Source organism: Scardinius erythrophthalmus (genome assembly GCF_964197995.2).
Source record: "Scardinius erythrophthalmus genome assembly, chromosome: 13".
Classification (NCBI taxonomy): domain Eukaryota; kingdom Metazoa; phylum Chordata; class Actinopteri; order Cypriniformes; family Leuciscidae; genus Scardinius; species Scardinius erythrophthalmus.
In genome coordinates this window covers 5498873-5523867 of record NC_138233.1, presented here as the reverse complement: position 1 = coordinate 5523867, position 24995 = coordinate 5498873, and the positions used below count along the sequence as shown (strand labels likewise).

The window sequence follows — 24995 nt, the reverse complement described above, 5'->3', positions numbered from 1 at the left end:
TGTCAGGGCAACTGTGGAAAGCATTTCAGCACAGATTTAGAAAAAAATTATTAAACTCTAGTTGGATTAAAATGTGTGTGTATGTGTTTGATAGCATCTGCTTATTTTGTAGTAACACATGGCAGAATTAATTTTCTTCTGATTAAAAATGTATCAAAACCCTCATAATTTAATCAGAATTTTTTTTTTTAAATCAGAATATGTGAAATAATGCAATGTAGACAGATAACAGACAATAAAATAGCAGAAAATGTGTATGACCTGTGGGAGGGATGGATTTTAGAAAATGGATAACACCTAAAATATAGCTGTGTTTCTAAGCGTTTGTCACAATCTCATCCAGATTGTCTGTGTATTACTTTCACAGAAGACAGCCAGGGTGTTTCCCGCACAACCACGTAACTCGCTGCTTAACTACTATGCATCTTTGAAGAAATCAAGCTAGTCTCAACTGTTTCTGAATGTCAGTTTGCGTATTTTGCGTAAGATAAGGGTTTATTAAGTCCACGTCATGCAAATAAGAAACTATGCTTCTAACCACTGGTTGAGACCTGTAGTTTCAACCACTCAACTTTTCAATGCTTTATGTAAATGTTCGTTGGAAGTACACTCTCAGAAAAAAAAGGTACTAAAGCTGTCACTGGGACAGTACCCTTCAAAAATGATGTTTGGTACCAATATGCACCTTTGAGGGACTTAAATGCACTCTTTAGGTACAAAGGTATACCTTTTGAAAAGGCACTGCCACAGTGACCTTTTTGTACCTTTTTTTCTGAGAGTGTATGTTTTCAGGAAATACCAACTCGTTGAACTATGCTGATAACGACAGAACCCATAGTTGGCTAACGATAATTTTGGGAAACGCACCCCTCGACTGGAGTTTTCCCTCCTCTTAACGGATTTGTCTATGATATTAAGAGATGCATTTGTCTCTTTCTAAGACCTTGTAGTCTAGTCGTATTTGGGATGTCAGTACTATGTTTAGGAAAGATTAGAATCTTCTTAAAGTCACTCTCTTAATCAGGAGGAGAGCATCACATTGCAGCATCTCCTAAACCAAGTATATGCTATGGAAGTATTTGTGTTCTCTTCTGTTGAAACATCTACACAAGAATTAGTACATTTTATATAGCCTACACATCTTTTCGTCCTAGTGATTCAGGATATTCAACAAAAACAAATGTAGGATTAGAAAACTAACGTTGCTTCATAGGCAAAACAAGTTATTACATTTTGATGAAAGATTACATACACAGACATGCTTCTGGACATTTGCTTAAATGTACACCAAGGAATAATCCACATCAAGACACATGCTGCAGTTTTATGCATCTACTGGAATTTCAGAGCAAATAAGGTGCTGGTTTGATGTTTATTTTTATAACAAACGTCAGGTGTTGCAGCACTGTAATCTGCTGAATGTTTAATGCGCTGTGGGGTGTGTTTGCAGCGTTTCTTGGCTCACAGCAGAAGTGTGCTTGTGGGGGAGGTGACAGAAGTCAGCAGGACTGTGTCTATCTGCTGCTGTAGCAACACATCACCCCTGCATGAGCTGACCCGCTCTCCAGAACCTGTGTGTGTGTGAGAGAGAGAGAGAAAGGCAGGGAGACTCCTTATAATTTCCTCATTCATTCTGTCATATTAATGGCTCCCTTTTGAAATTAATATTCATAAGATAGTGATGATTCATAGCTTATTTGATCAATTGTCCTTAGTAGAGTCTGCCTCACTCTCATTTAATGCAGAGAGTGGTCTCAGAAAAGGCCCCTCCTGCTGTAATGCTGTTTCCGTGGCAACAGGCGGGTCCTTCTGTTGCCTCACAACGTCACCCCTCCCCCTTTTCCTCTCTCTCTCTTTCTCAGGCACATACATACATATATAATGTATGTGCCTATATAACCATACCTGCCTTTTTCTCTAAAACAAATGCTGTTTTGTCAGATAAATATGATGGTTTTCACAACAAGTTCTCTCTCTGTTTTTTTTTTTTTTTTTAATTCATCAGATAACATTTTATCATGCATAGACATAAACGACCCTCTCTCTCTCTCTCTCTCTCTCTCTCTCTCTCTCTCTCTCTCTCTCTCTCTCTCTCTCTATATATATATATATATATATATATATATATATATATATATATATCATCAAGGGTGGGGCCGTGGTTATGTGTGTGTGTGTGTTTATGTGTGTGTATATATGATATATATCTATCACACACACACACACACACACACACACACACACACACACACACACACACACACACACATAGCCACTGCCCCACCCTTGATGATATCCCACATGCTATCCAACCACCCCCTCTGGTGTTCACAATGCTTACACACATCCTCAGGCATGTTCTTTATGTCATGCATGTGTACACACACACACACACACACACACACACACACACACACACACACACACACACACACACACACACACACACACACACACACACACACAAAGGTCAAATTCAGCCTCTAGCTTATGGATGTGCCATAGTAAAACCAAATTCTTTATTATACTGTGTACTTTCAGTAATAGTGCTTCATTTCAATAATGTTTCCACATGTGCAAGTTTCGCAGTTGCTCTTCCTTCTTAATGAACACGGTTGAGAATCGATCCCAGGCTCATTCTAGTGCAAATTAAACCGCAGTTATTGAACCTGTTAACCCAGTACACCTATATTTTGTGTTGCCTGAACCGTGTTTAGGAATATTTACTATAAGAAATAAGTACTCTAAGCTTTTCTTTAATCATCCTCATCATCAAGCTTTTTTTTTATTATGCACCTCATTCACAGTTCCACAATAATTATACAAAATGTAAAGGCTATAAAAGGCTATAAAAAAGATGTAGGCTGAATCCTTAGTTTATTTCACCTTAAGACAACAATTTTATGCACAACTGAAAATTACACCTTTCGTAAATTAATAAAATTTTACAGCCATTTCATATGCAAATTATTCATTTTGGTTATATCACCTTATTTTTTAACTTTCTTTTTTTAATTTGCAGCTTTCACTACAGACAGACTTATTCTATTTTTATGGCGGACACAGTTTATTTTCTATTATTTTCAGGGCTTGATAATTAATAAAAGTGAATTTAGATTCTAAGAATCCTGCAACATTTAGGGGAAGGTTCCACTGTTTATTTTGTCCTATAAAAATACTTGCTATTTCACTTCAGCTAGTGTGATGTGCCTTCATATTTGTGTTACCAATGCAGGAGATTATGATTATTAATATTTGAAATTGTTTTTAGGAAATATATATAGGACATAGTAGGCTGCCAGCAGAACCTAATCCCTGGATTACACAGAATTTGAACGTAAAATCCATCTCTATTTGTGTCTCTCTAACTCTCCCTCTCTCTCGCTCACACACATCTTCAGGAAACACACAGTGAAATTTTCAGCACGGCTGCATCAGTGAGAAGATCCACATAGATAGCGTGCCCCACTTTTATATTATCTGTCTCTTTCGTTCATTCATGTAGAGTAACAAAGGAATTAGAGAAGATTAGTTATGTGTGAACTATAGAGATGATTCCACGTAATATAAGATTATATGTGTGTGTGTGTGTTTGCATAATGGAGGTAACAGAGAAGGAGCACATAAGAGAAATAAACGTTTGAGATTGAGGTGGAGAGAGGGGGTGCATTTGGTGTAGGATTTCATTTAAAACAATTTTCACATAGAAATTGCTAGTAAATTTCACAAATAATTGCAAAGACACTGCAAGTAACACAATGAATAAAACATGAAATTTTAATTAAGAAAGACTCATAGACTTTGTTTTATTTACAACTTCGAAAAATCAGCTTTTAAAAATATTTTTTAATTCATGATGAAGCTTCGACACACATGCTGTGGTTTTTATTTGTAGTAGTAATAAGCCTTACTGTAATGCAAAATGTTAGGTCACTTTCATTGTGTGAATGTCATTGTGAATTCTATGAAATCTTGTGCAGTATGCAGACACTTACTTTGATATTTTGTAATTATATGCAACAAAAATCCCTTTTTTTTAATATTCAGTGTCCAAAAAATGTTTAACTGCACCATAAAAACGAAGATTTTGCCCTGCACTATTTCAATGTTTTTGAAATTTTGTTTTGTTCTTTAATAAATACATTATCTACACAACTAGTTTGACAGACTCCATCCTCCATGCTGCAGTAGTTTTAAGAATGACACAGTGATGAAGAGGATTTGAATTGCGGTTAGTTAATAGCAGCCTGTTAAGTTAATAACTTAAAGCTGAAGTGTATATTTTTACTTGTGGTGACAGTATCACATATTTACATATTTATGAATATTTGTATATATTTCTCAATGTCAATTTTTTATTTTATTTTTGGAATCTGACAGTAAGAGCTAACCTTTATTATACGAATAATTATATATCCTTACTAGTTACAAAAACAAATAACCTACCTTATTTACTGTATAAGCAGGTGATGTTTAATTATTTCTCTGCCATGCATACACATTCAGAAAATTAGTTTTGTTATTAAAATGCCTTTCAATTCAAATCAATTCAACTCACATTTATTTTTATAGCGCTTTTCACAATACACATCGTTTCAAAGCAGCTTTACAGAAAATGCATGAGTCCACATTACAATTTAGAGTGATCTGTTATCAGAGGTAACTTATGCATTAAGTTATGCATTTCAGAAATGTACATATAATCACACAGTTAGCAAAAAATATATTAATTGAAACAATGTAATAATTTAAGGCAGAAACAATGAGCTCATTGAAGTAATGAATACATGTTTGTTAACAAATGATTGACATATAGAACATTGTTGTAGTTAAAATCTATAAAAAAAATTTGTGGGGTGTAATTTTCTATAAAAATAAAATACTTTTTTTTATGGGGAGAAGAGGTTGGAGGTCTACATTCAATTGTAAAGAGAACAAAGTCATTTCGTCTCCATAATATAAAATAAATAAGATATATTTTTTTAAGTATTTTAAGAGAAAGAGATAAGAGAAAGTTTTTTTTTTTTCAGAAGTACTGGAGTAAAGCACAAATTCCCTAGATGAATACTTAATATATCAGTGCAAATACTCAAGTGTTTTACACTCATGTAGCTTTTACACATTATATCTCAGTGCACTGCAGTTAATCTGGAGGCCACAATGTGTCACTCTTGCTCTACCAGCTGTGTTTAAGAAAGGAGTGTCTCTCCTCCTCCTCCTCCTCATCATCACCAGCCCCCCCTCTCTCTTCTTGCTCTCCCTGTTTCTCTCTCCCTCTCTTTCATATATCTCTTGTTGTATTAAACCTCTTCACTATAGAACGTCGGGTTCAGTTGTCAAAATAAATCTAGCAGTTTGTGGAATATCTTATGCGCTTGTGGACCAGTAGCTTGGAGGATTTTTGATGGATGCAGAACTTGGATTTACTGTCACTGTGGGTTTGACCTGATGATAGAAAAGGGAGGTTTGGCTGATTCCTTTTGTCTCTCGTTGACCGAGACGGATCCGTTACTCAATTGGAATTCAATATTATTTCGTCATTTTTTATGGATTTTTTTGGGGATTGTTGTGGAAAATAAATAAGCAAATATGTTTATATCTATGCAGGGGCATTTCATAGTGTGCTTTTTATTTGCTTTGACCTGTCATCTCTTGGAGACTGTAGCCGGACAGATCTCATACAGTGTGTCAGAGGAGGTGAAACGGGGAACCACAGTCGGTAATATAGCTAAAGACATTAACCTTTCAGTAAATGATCTGCAGTCAAGGGGCTTCCGTATCGTGTCAGCCTCAAAAAAGCAATATTTTAGTGTGAATATTGAGACGGGCGCTTTGCAGGTGAGCGAAAGGATTGATCGCGAGGAGCTTTGCGCAGGCGCAATCTCATGCTCCGTTAACCTGGAAGCCGTGGTGAACAGTCCATTGCAACTCTACCGGGTAAGAATAAACATTCTCGATATTAATGACAATTCTCCAGTGTTTCCTATTAGCTCCGTAGTGATTAATGTTAGTGAAAGCACCGCGCCCGGTGTGCGCTTTCCACTGGAGAGCGCGCATGACGCAGACATTGGAGTGAATTCAGTAAAAAACTATAAGCTTACAGCTAATGATTATTTCACCTTAGATGTACAAACTCATAGTGATAAGACGATCTCCGCTGAATTAGTGCTTCAGAAGGCTTTAGACAGAGAGAAGACTCCGCGCCTCGAGTTCACAGTGACTGCGGTTGATGGCGGATCGCCTGCCAGAACAGGGACCCTAATGATCGAGGTTAATGTGTTAGATATCAATGATCACGCTCCAGTTTTCAGTAAGCCATTATATAAAGTCTCCATAGCCGAGCACACGCCAATTGGCACCACAGTTACCAGACTACAAGCTCGAGATCTAGATGAAGGGTTGAATGCGGAGATAGTTTACTCCTTTATTAGTCGAACACCCCAAAATATTCTGGAAAAGTTTGATATTGACGCGAAAAATGGAGATGTTAAAATTAAAGGTGATATTGATTATGAGGAGAACACCGCTTTTGAGATCAGAGTTCAAGCTACTGATAAAGGTCAGGTGACTATGTCAGGCCACACTAAGCTTTTAATAGAGGTTCTTGACATTAATGATAACCCCCCAGATGTGACTGTAACATCACTTCTTACCCCGGTAGAGGAAAACGCAGGGAAGGGAACTGTAGTTGCCTTAATGACCGTATCAGATCCAGACTCGGGGAAAAACGGAGCAGTGCGCGTTCGCCTTTTAGGCTCTAGACCATTTAAATTACAGTCGTCCTTTCAGAACTACTATTCGATCGTTTTAGATGGCGTTCTAGATCGGGAAAACGTAACGGAGTACAACATCACAGTCATTGCTGAAGACGAAGGGTCACCGCCAATGTCCAGAGCTAAAGTAATACAAGTGCAGGTGTCTGATGTGAATGACAATGCGCCTCGCTTCCCAAATTCTGTAGTGTATGCATATCTGCGTGAAAACAGCAAAGTGGGCTCCATTATATCCACAATAACGGCCTCTGACGCGGATATCATGGACAATGCGCAATTAACATACTCTTTACTGCAAAGCTCTGTGAATGGTACACCTGTATCAGCGCTCCTCAGAGTCAACTCAGTGACAGGAGAGATCGAGAGCATGCAGTCGTTTAACTATGAGGAGATCAAAACATTTCAGTTTAAAGTCCAGGCCACAGACTCTGGTGTTCCTCCTCTCAGCAGTAACGTGACTGTAAATGTTTTTATCCTGGATGAGAATGACAACAGTCCCGGGATTCTCGCGCCCTATTCCGAGCTCGGTTCCGTTAACACTGAGAACATTCCCTATTCTGCTGACGCGGGCTACTTTGTGGCCAAGATCAGGGCTGTAGATGCAGATTCTGGTTACAATGCGCTGCTGTCTTTCCACATCTCTGAACCCAAAGGAAACACTCTGTTCCGAATCGGAACCAGCAGCGGGGAGATCAGGACTAAGAGGAGAATGAGTGACAATGACCTGAAAACTCACCCGTTGGTCATTTTGGTTTGTGATAACGGAGAGCCCTCACTGTCAGCGACTGTGTCTATTGATGTTGTGGTTGTTGAAAGCGCAGGTGACGTCAAGACTCCATTCAGACATGCGCCGATAAAGGAGGAGAGTTTCTCGGATTTAAATCTGTATTTGCTGATCGCCATTGTGTGTGTGTCCGTCATCTTTTTACTGAGCCTCATCAGTTTGATAGCTGTGAAATGCCACAGGACAGACGGCAGTTTGGGCAGGTACAGCGCCCCGATGATCACCACACACCCTGACGGGAGCTGGTCTTACTCCAAAGCTACTCAGCAGTATGACGTGTGTTTTAGCTCGGACACACTGAAGAGTGACGTAGTGGTTTTCCCCGCGCAATTTCCGCCTGCAGATGCAGAACTGATCAGTATTAATGGAGGAGACACTTTTACCAGAACACAAACACTGCCAAATAAAGAGAAGGTAAGAAATTAAAGGGTTATTTATTTTTTAATGCATTTTTTATTTATGCCAAACAACTGTATTTTGAGAAACAAAATGTTTTTTAAAAGTCTTACAAAAATATGTGGTGGAGCTGTCCGTGGTTCTGAACAAGATAGTTACTTTAAAACGTTTGCAATGCACGGTTCAACTGTTTTTTTTTTTTCTTAATTTAGTTTAAATTTTTGTGTTTAATGGTAATGTTTAGTACATGTTAGCGGTGAAACCTTCTAAAATATTAATCATTATATCTGGGAGGTTTATTTGAGAATGTAACCTTTTTTCTTGATGTGAAGGACTGCCATGGGGGGAAAATAGTTTACTTGTGATAGTTAAAATGTCCCACGATTCTGTCAGATAATGGACACGCTGAAACATCAAAACAATTCTTAGAGCATTAGTTGAAGAATTTAACGTATATTAAATTTGGTATAAACATCCATTTGTAATAATATTTTTTTTGTGTGTGTGTGGATATCAATTCATAAATCCGCTTGGTGTCACTACAGACCGTTGCATCTCGAATTATCTCCGCGTCTTGAAGCTCCTCCTGGTTTTAGTGGGGAGGAGATTTCACAGGGCTTTGTTTCAGAGAGACTGGATGTAGAAGAGAGGGTGTGTAAACGGGCCTCGTGTTTTCTCCTCGATAAAATGGAATATTGTCTAATTCTTCTTTATTCGTGTTGATGAACTTGGAATAGTCTTTTATTTCGTGGATATTTGCACGGGATTCATTGGATGTCGCAATGCTCTCGACGTACAGAAGGAAATCTATTGTGATCTGTATTGTGTTCGTTGTTTTAGAGTGTTGTTGGGACGCGGTGTCAGGGCAGCTCTCTTATTCCGTTTCAGAAGAGGTAAATCCGGGAACATCCGTGGGAAATATCGCTAAGGATCTAAACCTTAATGTTCAGGAACTGGAGTCGCGCATGTTTCAGATTGTCACGGGAGCCAAGAAAAAATATTTTGAGGTAAATCTTAAAACTGGGTTTCTGTATGTAAGCGAAAGAATAGACAGAGAGGAGCTTTGTTCCAAAGCACTTAAATGTACAGTCAATGTAGAAGCCGTTATCAACAATCCATTGAAGCTTTATCAAATAGAGGTTAATATTGTGGATGTAAATGACAATTCACCGTCGTTTAGTGCCAAAACGCAATATTTAGATGTCGCAGAGAGCACTTTACCAGGCGTAAAATTCCCTCTTTCTTATGCGTCTGATGCGGATGTAGGAAAAAACACAGTGAGCACATACAGATTAAGTCAAAATGAGTATTTTTCTTTAGCTGTGCACAAAGGAGGAGAGCAGAGTGTGTCTGCCGAGCTAGTTCTACAAAAAGCTTTAGACCGAGAGAAACAGCCAGTTATCAAGCTTACTCTTACCGCTGCAGATGGAGGAAATCCACCGAGATCAGGCACGTCACAGATAATTATTAGGATTTTGGATATTAATGATAATGCTCCGGAATTTAGTCGCCCCTTATATAAAGCTAGTCTTGTTGAAAACGTGCCAATTGGTACCACTGTAATAATTATAAACGCAACAGACAAAGATGAGGGTACCAATAGTGAGATCGTTTACTCACTAAGAGAGACAGACCAAGATCACATTTTGGATATATTTCATATTGATCCGAATACTGGTGCAATCACAGTCAAAGGCAATATAGATTTCGAGAAAAATAATGCATTTGAGATCCGCGCACAGGCCAGTGATAAAGGGCAGCCTCCGATGTCCACGCACTGCAAAGTCCTGGTGGAGGTGCTGGATATTAATGACAATAAGCCAGAGATAACCGTGACGTCACTCCTCAGTACAGTGAAAGAGGACGCCAGTGTTGGCACTGCTGTCGCTCTAGTGTCAGTGATTGACAGGGACGGTGGGAAAAACGGTTTAGTTAATTGCATTGTGTCCAACAAAGTGCCTTTTAAACTTGAGACGAATTACAAAAATTATTATTCTCTAGTTGTAAATGGACCTCTCGACAGAGAGCGCGCGTCCGAGTATAACGTGACCATCACAGCTACTGATGAAGGCACTCCGCCTCTCTCCAGCACCAGTGTCATTGCTGTACACGTTTCTGATGTGAATGACAACGCGCCGCGCTTTCCAGAGCCCGTCATTAATGTTTATGTGAAAGAGAACAGTCAGATTGGAGCTGTTATTCATACAGTCTCTGCTTTAGATCCTGATGTAGGTGATAATGCCCGGATAACATATTCTTTACTAGAAAGCTCTAAAAGCGGCCCGGTAACATCCATGATCAACATAAACTCTGACAGTGGAGATATACACAGTTTACAGTCGTTTAACTATGAGGAGATCAAAACATTTCAGTTTAAAGTCCAGGCCACAGACTCTGGTGTTCCTCCTCTCAGCAGTAACGTGACTGTAAATGTTTTTATCCTGGATGAGAATGACAACAGTCCCGGGATTCTCGCGCCCTATTCCGAGCTCGGTTCCGTTAACACTGAGAACATTCCCTATTCTGCTGACGCGGGCTACTTTGTGGCCAAGATCAGGGCTGTAGATGCAGATTCTGGTTACAATGCGCTGCTGTCTTTCCACATCTCTGAACCCAAAGGAAACACTCTGTTCCGAATCGGAACCAGCAGCGGGGAGATCAGGACTAAGAGGAGAATGAGTGACAATGACCTGAAAACTCACCCGTTGGTCATTTTGGTTTGTGATAACGGAGAGCCCTCACTGTCAGCGACTGTGTCTATTGATGTTGTGGTTGTTGAAAGCGCAGGTGACGTCAAGACTCCATTCAGACATGCGCCGATAAAGGAGGAGAGTTTCTCGGATTTAAATCTGTATTTGCTGATCGCCATTGTGTGTGTGTCCGTCATCTTTTTACTGAGCCTCATCAGTTTGATAGCTGTAAAATGCCACAGGACAGATGGCAGTTTGGGCAGGTACAGCGCCCCGATGATCACCACACACCCTGACGGGAGCTGGTCTTACTCCAAAGCTACTCAGCAGTATGACGTGTGTTTTAGCTCGGACACACTGAAGAGTGACGTAGTGGTTTTCCCCGCGCAATTTCCGCCTGCAGATGCAGAACTGATCAGTATTAATGGAGGAGACACTTTTACCAGAACACAAACACTCCCTAATAAAGAGAAGGTAAGACATTTCATTGCGATTATTTGTTTTCTTTTTGTAGAGTGACCGGGAATTATATTGTTTCCTCTCATTGACCTGTGTTCTTGTAAAAAAAAAAAAAAAAAAAAAAAAAAAACACAACTATATATTCTTATAATAAAAAATACTTAATGGTTAATTATGTTTTTCTGAAATATAAATACTTATAGGAATAGATTAATACATTATATAACAATTTAATTTTGGGCTGTGGTGGAGCTGTCCGCGGTCCTGAACTTCAATGCACATCGGCGCAATAACTACTGCTGTTTCTCCTTTTACTAATTAACTAATCTTTAAAAAAATGAATAATAAAAAAATAAAATTATAAAATAAAATAAAAAGTTGTTTAGTGTTTACAGACTTGCTTAAAGTGTGAAATGATAGAGATGCCCTACAAATGAACAACTGAAATACGGCTAATTTAAATGCATTTTTATTTATGCAATTATATTTATACATTTATTAATTTCATATGATCTTAGTAATGAAAGCGAAAAGATCATTATAGAACTGCATGTTGCTCATTCTGAAATCTGTTAAGCTGCTTCGAAATATAGATATTTCACTTGATCTGAAAGATGAATAAACGAAACGAAAATGAAAAAAGTTTGCTTGTTTTGATGGTGAAAACGTCCTAAAATCCTCTCATATGTTCACGCTGAAATATCTTCTTTTTTTTTTCGTCTTATTGAATATCCTTTGAAATATAACAGCTAACTGCAATTCGGTATGACATAATCCATATGTGAAATGGTGTTATCATTATTTTTATTTTTTAATTATTTATTTATTTTTTGCTGGACATTCATTCATAAATCCGCATGGTGTCACTACAGACCGTTGAATCTCGAATCATTTCCAGTGTTTCGAAGCTCCTCCTGGTTTTAGTGGGGAGGAGATTTCACAGGGCTTTGTTTCAGAGAGACTGGATGTAGAAGAGAGTGTACGAAGGCCTCGTGTTTTCTCCTCGATAAAATGGAATATTGTTTAATACTTCTTTACTCGAATTGAGGAACTTGGAATAGTCTTTTATTTCGTGGATTATTGCACGGGATTCATCGGATGTCGCAATGCTCTCGACGTACAGAAGGAAATCTATTGTGTTCTGTATTGTGTTCGTTGTTTTAGAGTGTTGTTGGGACGCGGTGTCAGGGCAGCTCTCTTATTCCGTTTCAGAGGAGGTGAATCCGGGAACATCCGTGGGAAATATCGCTAAGGATCTAAACCTTAATGTTCAGGAACTGGAGTCGCGCATGTTTCAGATTGTCACGGGAGCCAAGAAAAAATATTTCGAGGTAAATCTTAAAACTGGGTTTCTGTATGTAAGCGAAAGAATAGACCGAGAGGAGCTTTGTGCCAAAGCACTTAAATGTACAGTCAATGTAGAAGCCGTTATCAACAATCCATTAAAGCTTTATCAAATAGAGGTTAATATTGTGGATGTAAACGACAACTCTCCGTCTTTCAGCGAGAAATCACAAACGCTAGACATTGCGGAGAACACCTTGCCTGGTGTAAGATTTCCTCTCCATCACGCTACAGATGCGGATGTTGGGAAAAATTCTGTGAATTCTTACAAGCTTAGCTCGAATGAGTATTTTTCGTTAGCTGTACACAAAGGTGGAGATCAGAGTGTGTCTGCTGAGTTAGTGCTGCAGAAAGCTTTAGATCGAGAGAAACAGCCTGTGATCCAGCTCACACTGACCGCTGTAGACGGAGGAACCCCCTCTAAAACAGGCACATCTCTTATCATTATTAAAGTTTTAGATATTAATGATAATGCTCCCGTTTTTAGTAAGCCCTTGTATAAAACAACCGTTTTTGAAAATGTGGCTATTGGAACGACAGTTGCTGTGTTAAATGCATCAGACATGGATGAAGGGAGTAACAGTGATATTGTTTATTCAATAATCAAAAGAGATCAGAGTAAAATCCTGCAGATTTTTAATATTGATCCGAATACTGGTGCAATCACAGTCAAAGGCAATATAGATTTCGAGGAGAACAATGCATTTGAGATCCGCGCACAGGCCAGTGATAAAGGGCAGCCTCCGATGTCCACGCACTGCAAAGTCCTGGTGGAGGTGCTGGATATTAATGACAATAAGCCAGAGATAACAGTGACGTCACTCCTCAGTACAGTGAAAGAGGACGCCAGTATTGGCACTGCTGTCGCTCTAGTGTCAGTGATTGACAGGGACGGTGGCAAAAACGGTTTAGTTAATTGCGTTGTGTCCAACAAAGTGCCTTTTAAACTTGAGACGAATTACAAAAATTATTATTCTCTAGTTGTAAATGGACCTCTCGACAGAGAGCGCGCGTCCGAGTATAACGTGACCATCACAGCTACTGATGAAGGGACTCCGCCTCTCTCCAGCACCAGTGTCATTGCTGTACACGTTTCTGATGTGAATGACAACGCGCCGCGCTTTCCAGAGCCCGTCATTAATGTTTATGTGAAAGAGAACAGTCAGATTGGAGCTGTTATTCATACAGTCTCTGCTTTAGATCCTGATGTAGGTGATAATGCCCGGATAACATATTCTTTACTAGAAAGCTCTAAAAGCGGCCCGGTAACATCCATGATCAACATAAACTCTGACAGTGGAGATATACACAGTTTACAGTCGTTTAACTATGAGGAGATCAAAACATTTCAGTTTAAAGTTCAGGCCACAGACTCTGGTGTTCCTCCTCTCAGCAGTAACGTGACTGTAAATGTTTTTATCCTGGATGAGAATGACAACAGTCCCGGGATTCTCGCGCCCTATTCCGAGCTCGGTTCCGTTAACACTGAGAACATTCCCTATTCTGCTGACGCGGGCTACTTTGTGGCCAAGATCAGGGCTGTAGATGCAGATTCTGGTTACAATGCGCTGCTGTCTTTCCACATCTCTGAACCCAAAGGAAACACTCTGTTCCGAATCGGAACCAGCAGCGGGGAGATCAGGACTAAGAGGAGAATGAGTGACAATGACCTGAAAACTCACCCGTTGGTCATTTTGGTGTGTGATAACGGAGAGCCCTCACTGTCAGCGACTGTGTCTATTGATGTTGTGGTTGTTGAAAGCGCAGGTGACGTCAAGACTCCATTCAGACATGCGCCGATAAAGGAGGAGAGTTTCTCGGATTTAAATCTGTATTTGCTGATCGCCATTGTGTGTGTGTCCGTCATCTTTTTACTGAGCCTCATCAGTTTGATAGCTGTGAAATGCCACAGGACAGACGGCAGTTTGGGCAGGTACAGCGCCCCGATGATCACCACACACCCTGACGGGAGCTGGTCTTACTCCAAAGCTACTCAGCAGTATGACGTGTGTTTTAGCTCGGACACACTGAAGAGTGACGTAGTGGTTTTCCCCGCGCAATTTCCCCCTGCAGATGCAGAACTGATCAGTATTAATGGAGGAGACACTTTTACCAGAACACAAACACTCCCTAATAAAGAGAAGGTAAGAGATTATGGATTTTCACTATTATTTTTCTGTTTTGAAAAATTACTGGAATTTCTGTTTCCTCTTATTGACCTGTGTTCTTATCGACTGAAATAACACTAATAAAGTTTGATACTTAATAATGTTAAAAGTGGCATAATCGTTAATGGCGTTTTGCTGAAATATACAGACTTATAGGAATCGCTTAATACATCATTATATATAAACATTATTTTAATGTAGCGCTTTGGTGGCGCTGTCCGTGGTTCTGAACTAGATTGTGGTGGCGGCTTGTATGAAATTCACATCGGTGCAATAACTACTTCTATCTATGCCTCTTTTTACTAATATTTGTATAATTCTTATTTTTTTATATATATATAAGTTGTTTAGTGCTTACAAAATTGCTTAAACAGTGAAGTGATAGTGATGCTGTAAAAATAAACAACTGAATATTTTAATTGTAAATTCCTTTTTATTTATGCTAATATATTTACTTTTTTTTTCATTTAGTTATGTGAACTCATTCTTGTAGTAATCTAAGAGAGTTATATTATATAACAGCGTGTTGATCATAATGAAATCTGGTGAAGTTGTTTGAAACTGCATATCTTTCTCTTCATATGAAAGATGAATATCGAAAATGCTGATAAAAAAAATGTTGTGATGGCGAAAATGCCCTGAAATACTCTCATATATTGGACACAAAGAAATATCAAAATCTTTTCTTATATTATTAGTTTAAAAAATGTCAAATAACTGCAATTTGACATGATGATCCATTTGTGATATTCGTGTTTTTTATTTATTTACATTAATTCATAAATCCGCATGGTGTCACTACAGACCGTTGAATCTCGAATAATCTCCGTGTCTTGAAGCTCCTCCTGGTTTTAGTGGGGAGGAGATTTCACAGGGCTTTGTTTCAGAAAGACTGGATGTAGAAGAGAGTGTACGAAGGCCTCGTGTTTTCTCCTCGATAAAATGGAATATTGTCTCATACTTCTTTATTCGTGTTGATGAACTTGGAATACTCTCATTTCGTGGATTATTGCACGGATTTCATCGGATGTCGCAATGCTCTCGGCGTACAGAAGGAAATCTATTGTGATCTGTATTGTGTTCGTTGTTTTAGAGTGTTGTTGGGACGCGGTGTCAGGGCAGCTCTCTTATTCCGTTTCAGAGGAGGTGAATCCGGGAACATCCGTGGGAAATATCGCCAAGGATCTAAACCTTAATGTTCAGGAACTGGAGTCGCGCATGTTTCAGATTGTCACGGGATCCAAGAAAAAATATTTCGAGGTAAATCTTAAAACTGGGTTTCTGTATGTAAGCGAAAGAATAGACAGAGAGGAGCTTTGTGCCAAAGCACTTAAATGTACAGTCAATGTAGAAGCTGTTATCAACAATCCATTAAAGCTTTATCAAATAGAGGTTAATATTGTGGATGTAAATGACAATTCACCGTCTTTCAGCGAAAAATCACAAACGCTAGACATTGCGGAAAGCACCCTCCCCGGAGTTAGATTCTCTCTCCATCACGCTACAGATGCGGATGTTGGGAAAAATTCTGTAAATTCTTACAAGCTTAGCTCGAATGAGTATTTTTCGTTAGCTGTACACAAAGGAGGAGATCAGAGTGTGTCTGCTGAGTTAGTGCTGCAGAAAGCTTTAGATCGAGAGAAACAGCCTGTGATCCAGCTCACACTGACCGCTGTAGACGGAGGAACCCCCTCTAAAACAGGCACATCTCTTATCATTATTAAAGTTTTAGATAATAACGATAATACTCCCGTTTTTAGTAAGCCCTTATATAAAACAACCGTTTTTGAAAATGTGGCTATTGGAACGACGATTGTTGTGTTAAATGCAACAGACGTTGATGAAGGCAGTAACAGTGATATTGTTTATTCAATAATCAAAAGAGATCAGATTAAAATCCTGCAGATTTTTGATATTAATCCGAATACTGGTGCAATCACAGTCAAAGGCAATATAGATTTCGAGGAGAACAATGCATTTGAGATCCGCGCACAGGCCAGTGATAAAGGGCAGCCTCCGATGTCCACGCACTGCAAAGTCCTGGTGGAGGTGCTGGATATTAATGACAATAAGCCAGAGATAACCGTGACGTCACTCCTCAGTACAGTGAAAGAGGACGCCAGTATTGGCACTGCTGTCGCTCTAGTGTCAGTGATTGACAGGGACGGTGGCAAAAACGGTTTAGTTAATTGCGTTGTGTCCAACAAAGTGCCTTTTAAACTTGAGACGAATTACAAAAATTATTATTCTCTAGTTGTAAATGGACCTCTCGACAGAGAGCGCGCGTCCGAGTATAACGTGACCATCACAGCTACTGATGAAGGCACTCCGCCTCTCTCCAGCACCAGTGTCATTGCTGTACACGTTTCTGATGTGAATGACAACGCGCCGCGCTTTCCAGAGCCCGTCATTAATGTTTATGTGAAAGAGAACAGTCAGATTGGAGCTGTTATTCATACAGTCTATGCTTTAGATCCTGATGTAGGTGATAATGCCCGGATAACATATTCTTTACTAGAAAGCTCTAAAAGCGGCCCGGTAACATCCATGATCAACATAAACTCTGACAGTGGAGATATACACAGTTTACAGTCGTTTAACTATGAGGAGATCAAAACATTTCAGTTTAAAGTTCAGGCCACAGACTCTGGTGTTCCTCCTCTCAGCAGTAACGTGACTGTAAATGTTTTTATCCTGGATGAGAATGACAACAGTCCCGGGATTCTCGCGCCCTATTCCGAGCTCGGTTCCGTTAACACTGAGAACATTCCCTATTCTGCTGACGCGGGCTACTTTGTGGCCAAGATCAGGGCTGTAGATGCAGATTCTGGTTACAATGCGCTGCTGTCTTTCCACATCTCTGAACCCAAAGGAAACACTCTGTTCCGAATCGGAACCAGCAGCGGGGAGATCAGGACTAAGAGGAGAATGAGTGACAATGACCTGAAAACTCACCCGTTGGTCATTTTGGTTTGTGATAACGGAGAGCCCTCACTGTCAGCGACTGTGTCTATTGATGTTGTGGTTGTTGAAAGCGCAGGTGACGTCAAGACTCCATTCAGACATGCGCCGATAAAGGAGGAGAGTTTCTCGGATTTAAATCTGTATTTGCTGATCGCCATTGTGTGTGTGTCCGTCATCTTTTTACTGAGCCTCATCAGTTTGATAGCTGTAAAATGCCACAGGACAGACGGCAGTTTGGGCAGGTACAGCGCCCCGATGATCACCACACACCCTGACGGGAGCTGGTCTTACTCCAAAGCTACTCAGCAGTATGACGTGTGTTTTAGCTCGGACACACTGAAGAGTGACGTAGTGGTTTTCCCCGCGCAATTTCCGCCTGCAGATGCAGAACTGATCAGTATTAATGGAGGAGACACTTTTACCAGAACACAAACACTCCTTAATAAAGAAAAGGTAAGGTTTCTGAAGTGAGATGTTTGTATCATGTTTTTGTATCAAGAATTTAGCAGTTGTGTGTGTGTGTGTGTGTGTGTGTGTGTGTGTGTGTGTGTGTGTGTGTGTGTGTGTGTGTGTGTGTGTGTGTGTGTGTGTGTGTGCGTGTGTGTGCATATTTTTCTCCTCCAGTCGGGACTTCAACCTGAATGCACACTGACTCATGGTCCCTAAATGGAGGTCCCCATGAGGAAACAAGCTTTTAAATCATACAGATAGATTTTTTTTCTACTTTTTTTTTTTAATTTAAAAAAGCAGAAAGTTTCGTGTGATGGGTTGGTTTAGTGGTAGGGTTAGTGTAAGGGGATATCATTTACAGTTTGTACAGTATAAAAACCAACACTTCTATGGAGAGTCCCCACAAATATAGCGAACAAGACGCCCGCGCGTATGTGTTTGTGTGTGCGCGCGCGTGTGTGTGCATAATTTCACCAATTGTGTGTTTTGATTATTTTCTGTCTTTTTTTTACCATAATCTACTGATTATGTTTATTTCGTGGTGTTGAAAGTTATTTCAAGAGCGGTCCAATTGCTTACAATTTTAACAACAATAATAATAATTATAACAATATTTTTTTATACTAAGACAAAAATTATGTTTCTATGTCATTATCCAGATTTAATCCTTTGTACAGGCCTAATAATATGTTTTTAAAGTATATAAAATTATGTGATGGCGATGGGTAGCTTTTGTTTTATTTATCAATATCTGGTGGATTCTTCTGAACATTATCTTTTTTTAGTATGGTATGCCGTTTTGTGATCAGAAAATGTTGCATATTGAGCATGTTTGTCCACACGATGTCACTGGCAACCCATGTAAGTTTTTTAGTGTCTTTGTGAAGCTCCTCCTTTCGTTGGGCAGGGATCCTCGCCTCGTCAGAGGTCTTTGTTCGAGAGCCCTGTCCGCCTTGGAGTTGCTATCTCGGTGTCTTTGCGAAAGCAGTAAGCCTGTTATGGAATATACAAATGATGTTTTTCTTGTATAAGCGCCAGTCTTACTAACGGGAGGAAATATGGACATAACAGATGACCTTTGGTGCTTTAAATGGATCTTTATTGTGTTTTTCTTTAATAACTGGAATTACGCAGACGGGCAGATTGTTTATTCTGTGTCGGAGGAGGTGAACACCGGGACCACGGTAGGAAATTTAGCAAAGGATCTAAACCTGAATGTACAAGACCTTGAGAGAAGAGGATTTCAAATCGTCACAGGGCCCAACAAAAGATATTTTGATCTAAATGCAAAGAATGGAGTTCTCTTTGTTAGAGAAAAGATAGACAGAGAGGAGCTGTGTGGTCGGAGCTCTAAATGCGCTTTAGAGTTGGAGGCCATTGTTACTGCGCCAATGAACATATACAGATTTGAGGTAAATATTTTAGATGTTAACGACAATTTACCGGTATTTCGTACCTCAAAACTATATCTTAATATTTCTGAACAGACATACCCTGGGCAGAGATTTGCATTACCAAGTGCATTCGATCTTGATGTTGGAGTAAATTCAGTAAAAAGCTACAAGCTGAGCTCAAATGAACACTTTTCTCTGGATGTACAGAGCGGAGGAGAGCAGAGTGTGTATGCTGAGTTAGTGCTGCAGAAAGCTTTAGATCGAGAGAAACAAGCGGTGATCCAGCTCACACTGAACGCTTTAGACGGAGGGAAACCTCCAAAGTTTGGTACGACACAGATAATAGTTAATGTAGTAGATGTGAACGATAATATTCCTGTGTTCGACAAGCCACTTTATAAAGCGCAAATAGCAGAGAATTCACCTATCGGTGCTTCTGTGATCACAGTGAACGCTAAAGATGCAGACGAGGGTCTTAATGGCGAAGTCATATACTCGTTTATAAATCATAATGATAACAGTGTAAACGCTTTTTCAATCAATCCAGTTACTGGCGAAATAACTGTCAAAGGCCCAGTAGATTATGAAGAATCTCCTGCAGTTGAGATTCGCGTTCAGGCCGAGGATAAAGGACAAAATCCACGAGCATCATATTGTAAAGTCTTACTCGAAATAATTGATGTAAATGATAACGTACCAGAAATAAGCATAATGTCTTTGCTAAATGAAGTGAGAGAGGATTCTTCTCCAGGTACAATGGTAGGATTAATCACAGTAAAAGATGGCGACGCTGGTAAAAATGGTGTAGTGCAGCTTAAAATAAAAGACTCGGTAAATTTTAAATTAGAGAATACTTATAAAAACAGATATTCCTTAGTGGTAGATGGTCCTCTAGACAGAGAGCGCGCGTCCGAGTATAACGTGACCATCACAGCTACTGATGAAGGGACTCCGCCTCTCTCCAGCACCAGTGTCATTGCTGTACACGTTTCTGATGTGAATGACAACGCGCCGCGCTTTCCAGAGCCCGTCATTAATGTTTATGTGAAAGAGAACAGTCAGATTGGAGCTGTTATTCATACAGTCTCTGCTTTAGATCCTGATGTAGGTGATAATGCCCGGATAACATATTCTTTACTAGAAAGCTCTAAAAGCGGCCCGGTAACATCCATGATCAACATAAACTCTGACAGTGGAGATATACACAGTTTACAGTCGTTTAACTATGAGGAGATCAAAACATTTCAGTTTAAAGTTCAGGCCACAGACTCTGGTGTTCCTCCTCTCAGCAGTAACGTGACTGTACATGTTTTTATCCTGGATGAGAATGACAACAGTCCCGGGATTCTCGCGCCCTATTCCGAGCTCGGTTCCGTTAACACTGAGAACATTCCCTATTCTGCTGACGCGGGCTACTTTGTGGCCAAGATCAGGGCTGTAGATGCAGATTCTGGTTACAATGCGCTGCTGTCTTTCCACATCTCTGAACCCAAAGGAAACACTCTGTTCCGAATCGGAACCAGCAGCGGGGAGATCAGGACTAAGAGGAGAATGAGTGACAATGACCTGAAAACTCACCCGTTGGTCATTTTGGTTTGTGATAACGGAGAGCCCTCACTGTCAGCGACTGTGTCTATTGATGTTGTGGTTGTTGAAAGCGCAGGTGACGTCAAGACTCCATTCAGACATGCGCCGATAAAGGAGGAGAGTTTCTCGGATTTAAATCTGTATTTGCTGATCGCCATTGTGTGTGTGTCCGTCATCTTTTTACTGAGCCTCATCAGTTTGATAGCTGTAAAATGCCACAGGACAGACGGCAGTTTGGGCAGGTACAGCGCCCCGATGATCACCACACACCCTGACGGGAGCTGGTCTTACTCCAAAGCTACTCAGCAGTATGACGTGTGTTTTAGCTCAGACACACTGAAGAGTGACGTAGTGGTTTTCCCTGCGCAATTTCCGCCTGCAGATGCAGAACTGATCAGTATTAATGGAGGAGACACTTTTACCAGAACACAAACACTCCCTAATAAAGAAAAGGTAAGAGATTATGGATTTTAACTATTATTTTTATTTTGTTTTGAAAATTACTGGACCTTATAGTGTTTCCTGTTATTGATCTGTGTTCTTGTTTACTGAAATAACACTATTACATTTTGATACTTAAAATGTTAAAAGTGGTTTAATTGTTAATTGTGTTTTGCTGAAATTTACATACTTATAGGAATTGTTTAATACATCATTTTATAAAAAAAAATGAATGTAGCCTTTGGTGGCGCTGTCCGTGGTTCTGAACTAGATTGTGGTGGCGGCTTGTTTGAAATTCACGTCGGTGCAAAAACTACTTCTATGACTCTTTTTACTAATACAAGTATGCTAATATATTTACTAATTTATTAATTTAGTTATGTGAACTCATCCTCGTAGTAATCTAAGAGAGTGATATTATATAAAAGCGTGTAGCTCATAATGAAATCATCTGGTGAAGTCGTTTGAAAATGCATATATTTCTCTTCATATGAAAGATTAATGCTGATGAAATAAAAAAAGAATATATGTATATATATATATATATATATATATATATATATATATATATATATATATATATATATATATATATGTGTATATATATATATATATACACACACACACACACACATATATATATATATTCTTTTTTATCTCATCAGCATTAATCTTTTAATATATATATATATAATGTTGTGATGACGAAAATGCCCTGAAATACTCTCATATATTTTGACACAAAGAAATCTCAAAATATTTATTATATTATTAGTTTTTAAAAAAAGCATTTTGACATGATGATCCATTTGTGATATTTTTTTCTTAATTTTCTTTTTTCATATTAATTCATAAATCCGCATGGTGTCACTACAGACCGTTGAATCTCGAATTATCTCCGTGTCTTGAAGCTCCTCCTGGTTTTAGTGGGGAGGAGACTTCACAGGGCTTTGTTTCAGAGAGACTGGATGTAGAAGAGAGTGTACGAAGGCCTCGTGTTTTCTCCTCGATAAAATGGAATATTGTCTAATTCTTCTTTATTCGTGTTGATGGACTTGGAATACTGTCTTTTATTTCGTGGATTATAGCACGGGATTCATTGGATGTCACAATGCTCTCGACGTACAGAAGGAAATCTGTTGTGATCTGTATTGTGTTCGTTGTTTTTGAGTGTTGTTGGGACGCGGTGTCAGGGCAGCTCTCTTATTCCGTTTCAGAGGAGGTGAATCCGGGAACATCCGTGGGAAATATCGCTAAGGATCTAAACCTTAATGTTCAGGAACTGGAATCGCGCATGTTTCAGATTGTCACGGGATCAAAGAAAAAATATTTTGAGGTAAATCTTAAAACTGGGTTTCTGTATGTAAGCGAAAGAATAGACAGAGAGGAGCTTTGTGCCAAAGCACTTAAATGTACAGTCAATGTAGAAGCTGTTATCAACAATCCATTAAAGCTTTATCAAATAGAGGTAAATATTGTGGATGTTAATGACAATTCACCGTCTTTCAGCGAGAAATCACAAACGATAGAAATTGCTGAGACCACCACCTTGCCTGGTGTAAGATTTCCTCTCCATCACGCTACAGACGCAGATGTTGGGAAAAATTCTGTAAATGCTTACAAGCTTAGCTCGAATGAGTATTTTTCGTTAGCTGTACACAAAGGTGGAGATCAGAGTGTGTCTGCTGAGTTAGTGCTGCAGAAAGCTTTAGATCGAGAGAAACAGCCTGTGATCCAGCTCACACTGACCGCTGTAGACGGAGGAACCCCCTCTAAAACAGGCACATCTCTTATCATTATTAAAGTTTTAGATATTAATGATAATGCTCCCGTTTTTAGTAAGCCCTTATATAAAACAACCGTTTTTGAAAATGTGGCTATTGGAACGACGATTGTTGTGTTAAATGCGACAGACCTGGATGAAGGGAGTAACAGTGATATTGTTTATTCAATAATCAAAAGAGATCAAAGTAAAATCCTGCAGATTTTTGATATTAATCCGAATACTGGCGCAATCACAGTCAAAGGCAATATAGATTTCGAGGAGAACAACGCATTTGAGATCCGCGCACAGGCCAGTGATAAAGGGCAGCCTCCGATGTCCACGCACTGCAAAGTCCTGGTGGAGGTTCTGGATATTAATGACAATAAGCCAGAGATAACCGTGACGTCACTCCTCAGTACAGTGAAAGAGGACGCCAGTATTGGCACTGCTGTCGCTCTAGTGTCAGTGATTGACAGGGACGGTGGCAAAAACGGTTTAGTTAATTGCGTTGTGTCCAACAAAGTGCCTTTTAAACTTGAGACGAATTACAAAAATTATTATTCTCTAGTTGTAAATGGACCTCTCGACAGAGAGCGCGCGTCCGAGTATAACGTGACCATCACAGCTACTGATGAAGGCACTCCGCCTCTCTCCAGCACCAGTGTCATTGCTGTACACGTTTCTGATGTGAATGACAACGCGCCGCGCTTTCCAGAGCCCGTCATTAATGTTTATGTGAAAGAGAACAGTCAGATTGGAGCTGTTATTCATACAGTCTCTGCTTTAGATCCTGATGTAGGTGATAATGCCCGGATAACATATTCTTTACTAGAAAGCTCTAAAATCGGCCCGGTAACATCCATGATCAACATAAACTCTGACAGTGGAGATATACACAGTTTACAGTCGTTTAACTATGAGGAGATCAAAACATTTCAGTTTAAAGTCCAGGCCACAGACTCTGGTGTTCCTCCTCTCAGCAGTAACGTGACTGTACATGTTTTTATCCTGGATGAGAATGACAACAGTCCCGGGATTCTCGCGCCCTATTCCGAGCTCGGTTCCGTTAACACTGAGAACATTCCCTATTCTGCTGACGCGGGCTACTTTGTGGCCAAGATCAGGGCTGTAGATGCAGATTCTGGTTACAATGCGCTGCTGTCTTTCCACATCTCTGAACCCAAAGGAAACACTCTGTTCCGAATCGGAACCAGCAGCGGGGAGATCAGGACTAAGAGGAGAATGAGTGACAATGACCTGAAAACTCACCCGTTGGTCATTTTGGTTTGTGATAACGGAGAGCCCTCACTGTCAGCGACTGTGTCTATTGATGTTGTGGTTGTTGAAAGCGCAGGTGACGTCAAGACTCCATTCAGACATGCGCCGATAAAGGAGGAGAGTTTCTCGGATTTAAATCTGTATTTGCTGATCGCCATTGTGTGTGTGTCCGTCATCTTTTTACTGAGCCTCATCAGTTTGATAGCTGTGAAATGCCACAGGACAGAAGGCAGTTTGGGCAGGTACAGCGCCCCGATGATCACCACACACCCTGACGGGAGCTGGTCTTACTCCAAAGCTACTCAGCAGTATGACGTGTGTTTTAGCTCAGACACACTGAAGAGTGACGTAGTGGTTTTCCCCGCGCAATTTCCGCCTGCAGATGCAGAACTGATCAGTATTAATGGAGGAGACACTTTTACCAGAACACAAACACTCCCTAATAAAGAAAAGGTAAGACATACAAAATAATTATTAAATTGTTGACTTTTACTAGGTGGCT

General features: G+C 39.8%; 5 protein-coding genes across 8 annotated transcripts in view; all 5 read left to right on the top strand.

The window, feature by feature from the left end:
• Positions 1-7226, top strand: part of LOC308701248 (protocadherin Fat 4-like) — a gene marked incomplete at both ends in the record, with an annotated part of 41116 nt that extends 33890 nt beyond the window's left edge. The window contains 2 exon segments of the mRNA XM_081383446.1: positions 5659-7119; positions 7221-7226. Coding sequence (XP_081239572.1) covers positions 5659-7119; positions 7221-7226 — 1467 coding nt within the window.
• Positions 1-8382, top strand: part of LOC308701247 (protocadherin alpha-6-like) — a gene marked incomplete at both ends in the record, with an annotated part of 59620 nt that extends 51238 nt beyond the window's left edge. Inside the window, 2 exons of the mRNA XM_081383445.1 lie at positions 7258-7971; positions 8347-8382. Of these exons, the coding sequence (XP_081239571.1) occupies positions 7258-7971; positions 8347-8382 (750 nt within the window). The remainder of the gene's footprint in view (positions 1-7257; positions 7972-8346) is intronic.
• Positions 1-24995, top strand: part of LOC308700557 (protocadherin alpha-C2-like) — a gene marked incomplete at its 5' end in the record, with an annotated part of 181177 nt that overhangs the window by 93033 nt on the left and 63149 nt on the right. The window contains one exon of one of the 4 annotated variants that reach the window (XM_081382203.1): positions 8736-11117. The exons of 2 other annotated variants lie outside the window; for them this stretch is intronic. In XM_081382203.1, coding sequence (XP_081238329.1) covers positions 8736-11117 — 2382 coding nt within the window. Of the gene's footprint in view, positions 1-8735; positions 11118-15505; positions 18032-24995 lie in introns of those variants that run through there. One more of the 4 variants, XM_081382196.1, reaches the window with a different exon arrangement.
• Positions 12209-14689, top strand: LOC308701246 (protocadherin alpha-3-like; the record flags this gene model as incomplete). Its single annotated transcript, XM_081383444.1, has 1 exon — positions 12209-14689. One exon carries the CDS (start codon positions 12209-12211, stop codon positions 14687-14689), a length of 2481 nt encoding a protein of 826 aa, XP_081239570.1.
• On the top strand, positions 19087-24964 carry LOC308701245 (protocadherin alpha-3-like; the record flags this gene model as incomplete). The annotated part of the gene is made up of 2 exons (XM_081383443.1): positions 19087-19944; positions 23435-24964. The coding sequence occupies 2 exons, from the start codon at positions 19087-19089 to the stop codon at positions 24962-24964; spliced, it is 2388 nt and encodes a 795-aa protein (XP_081239569.1).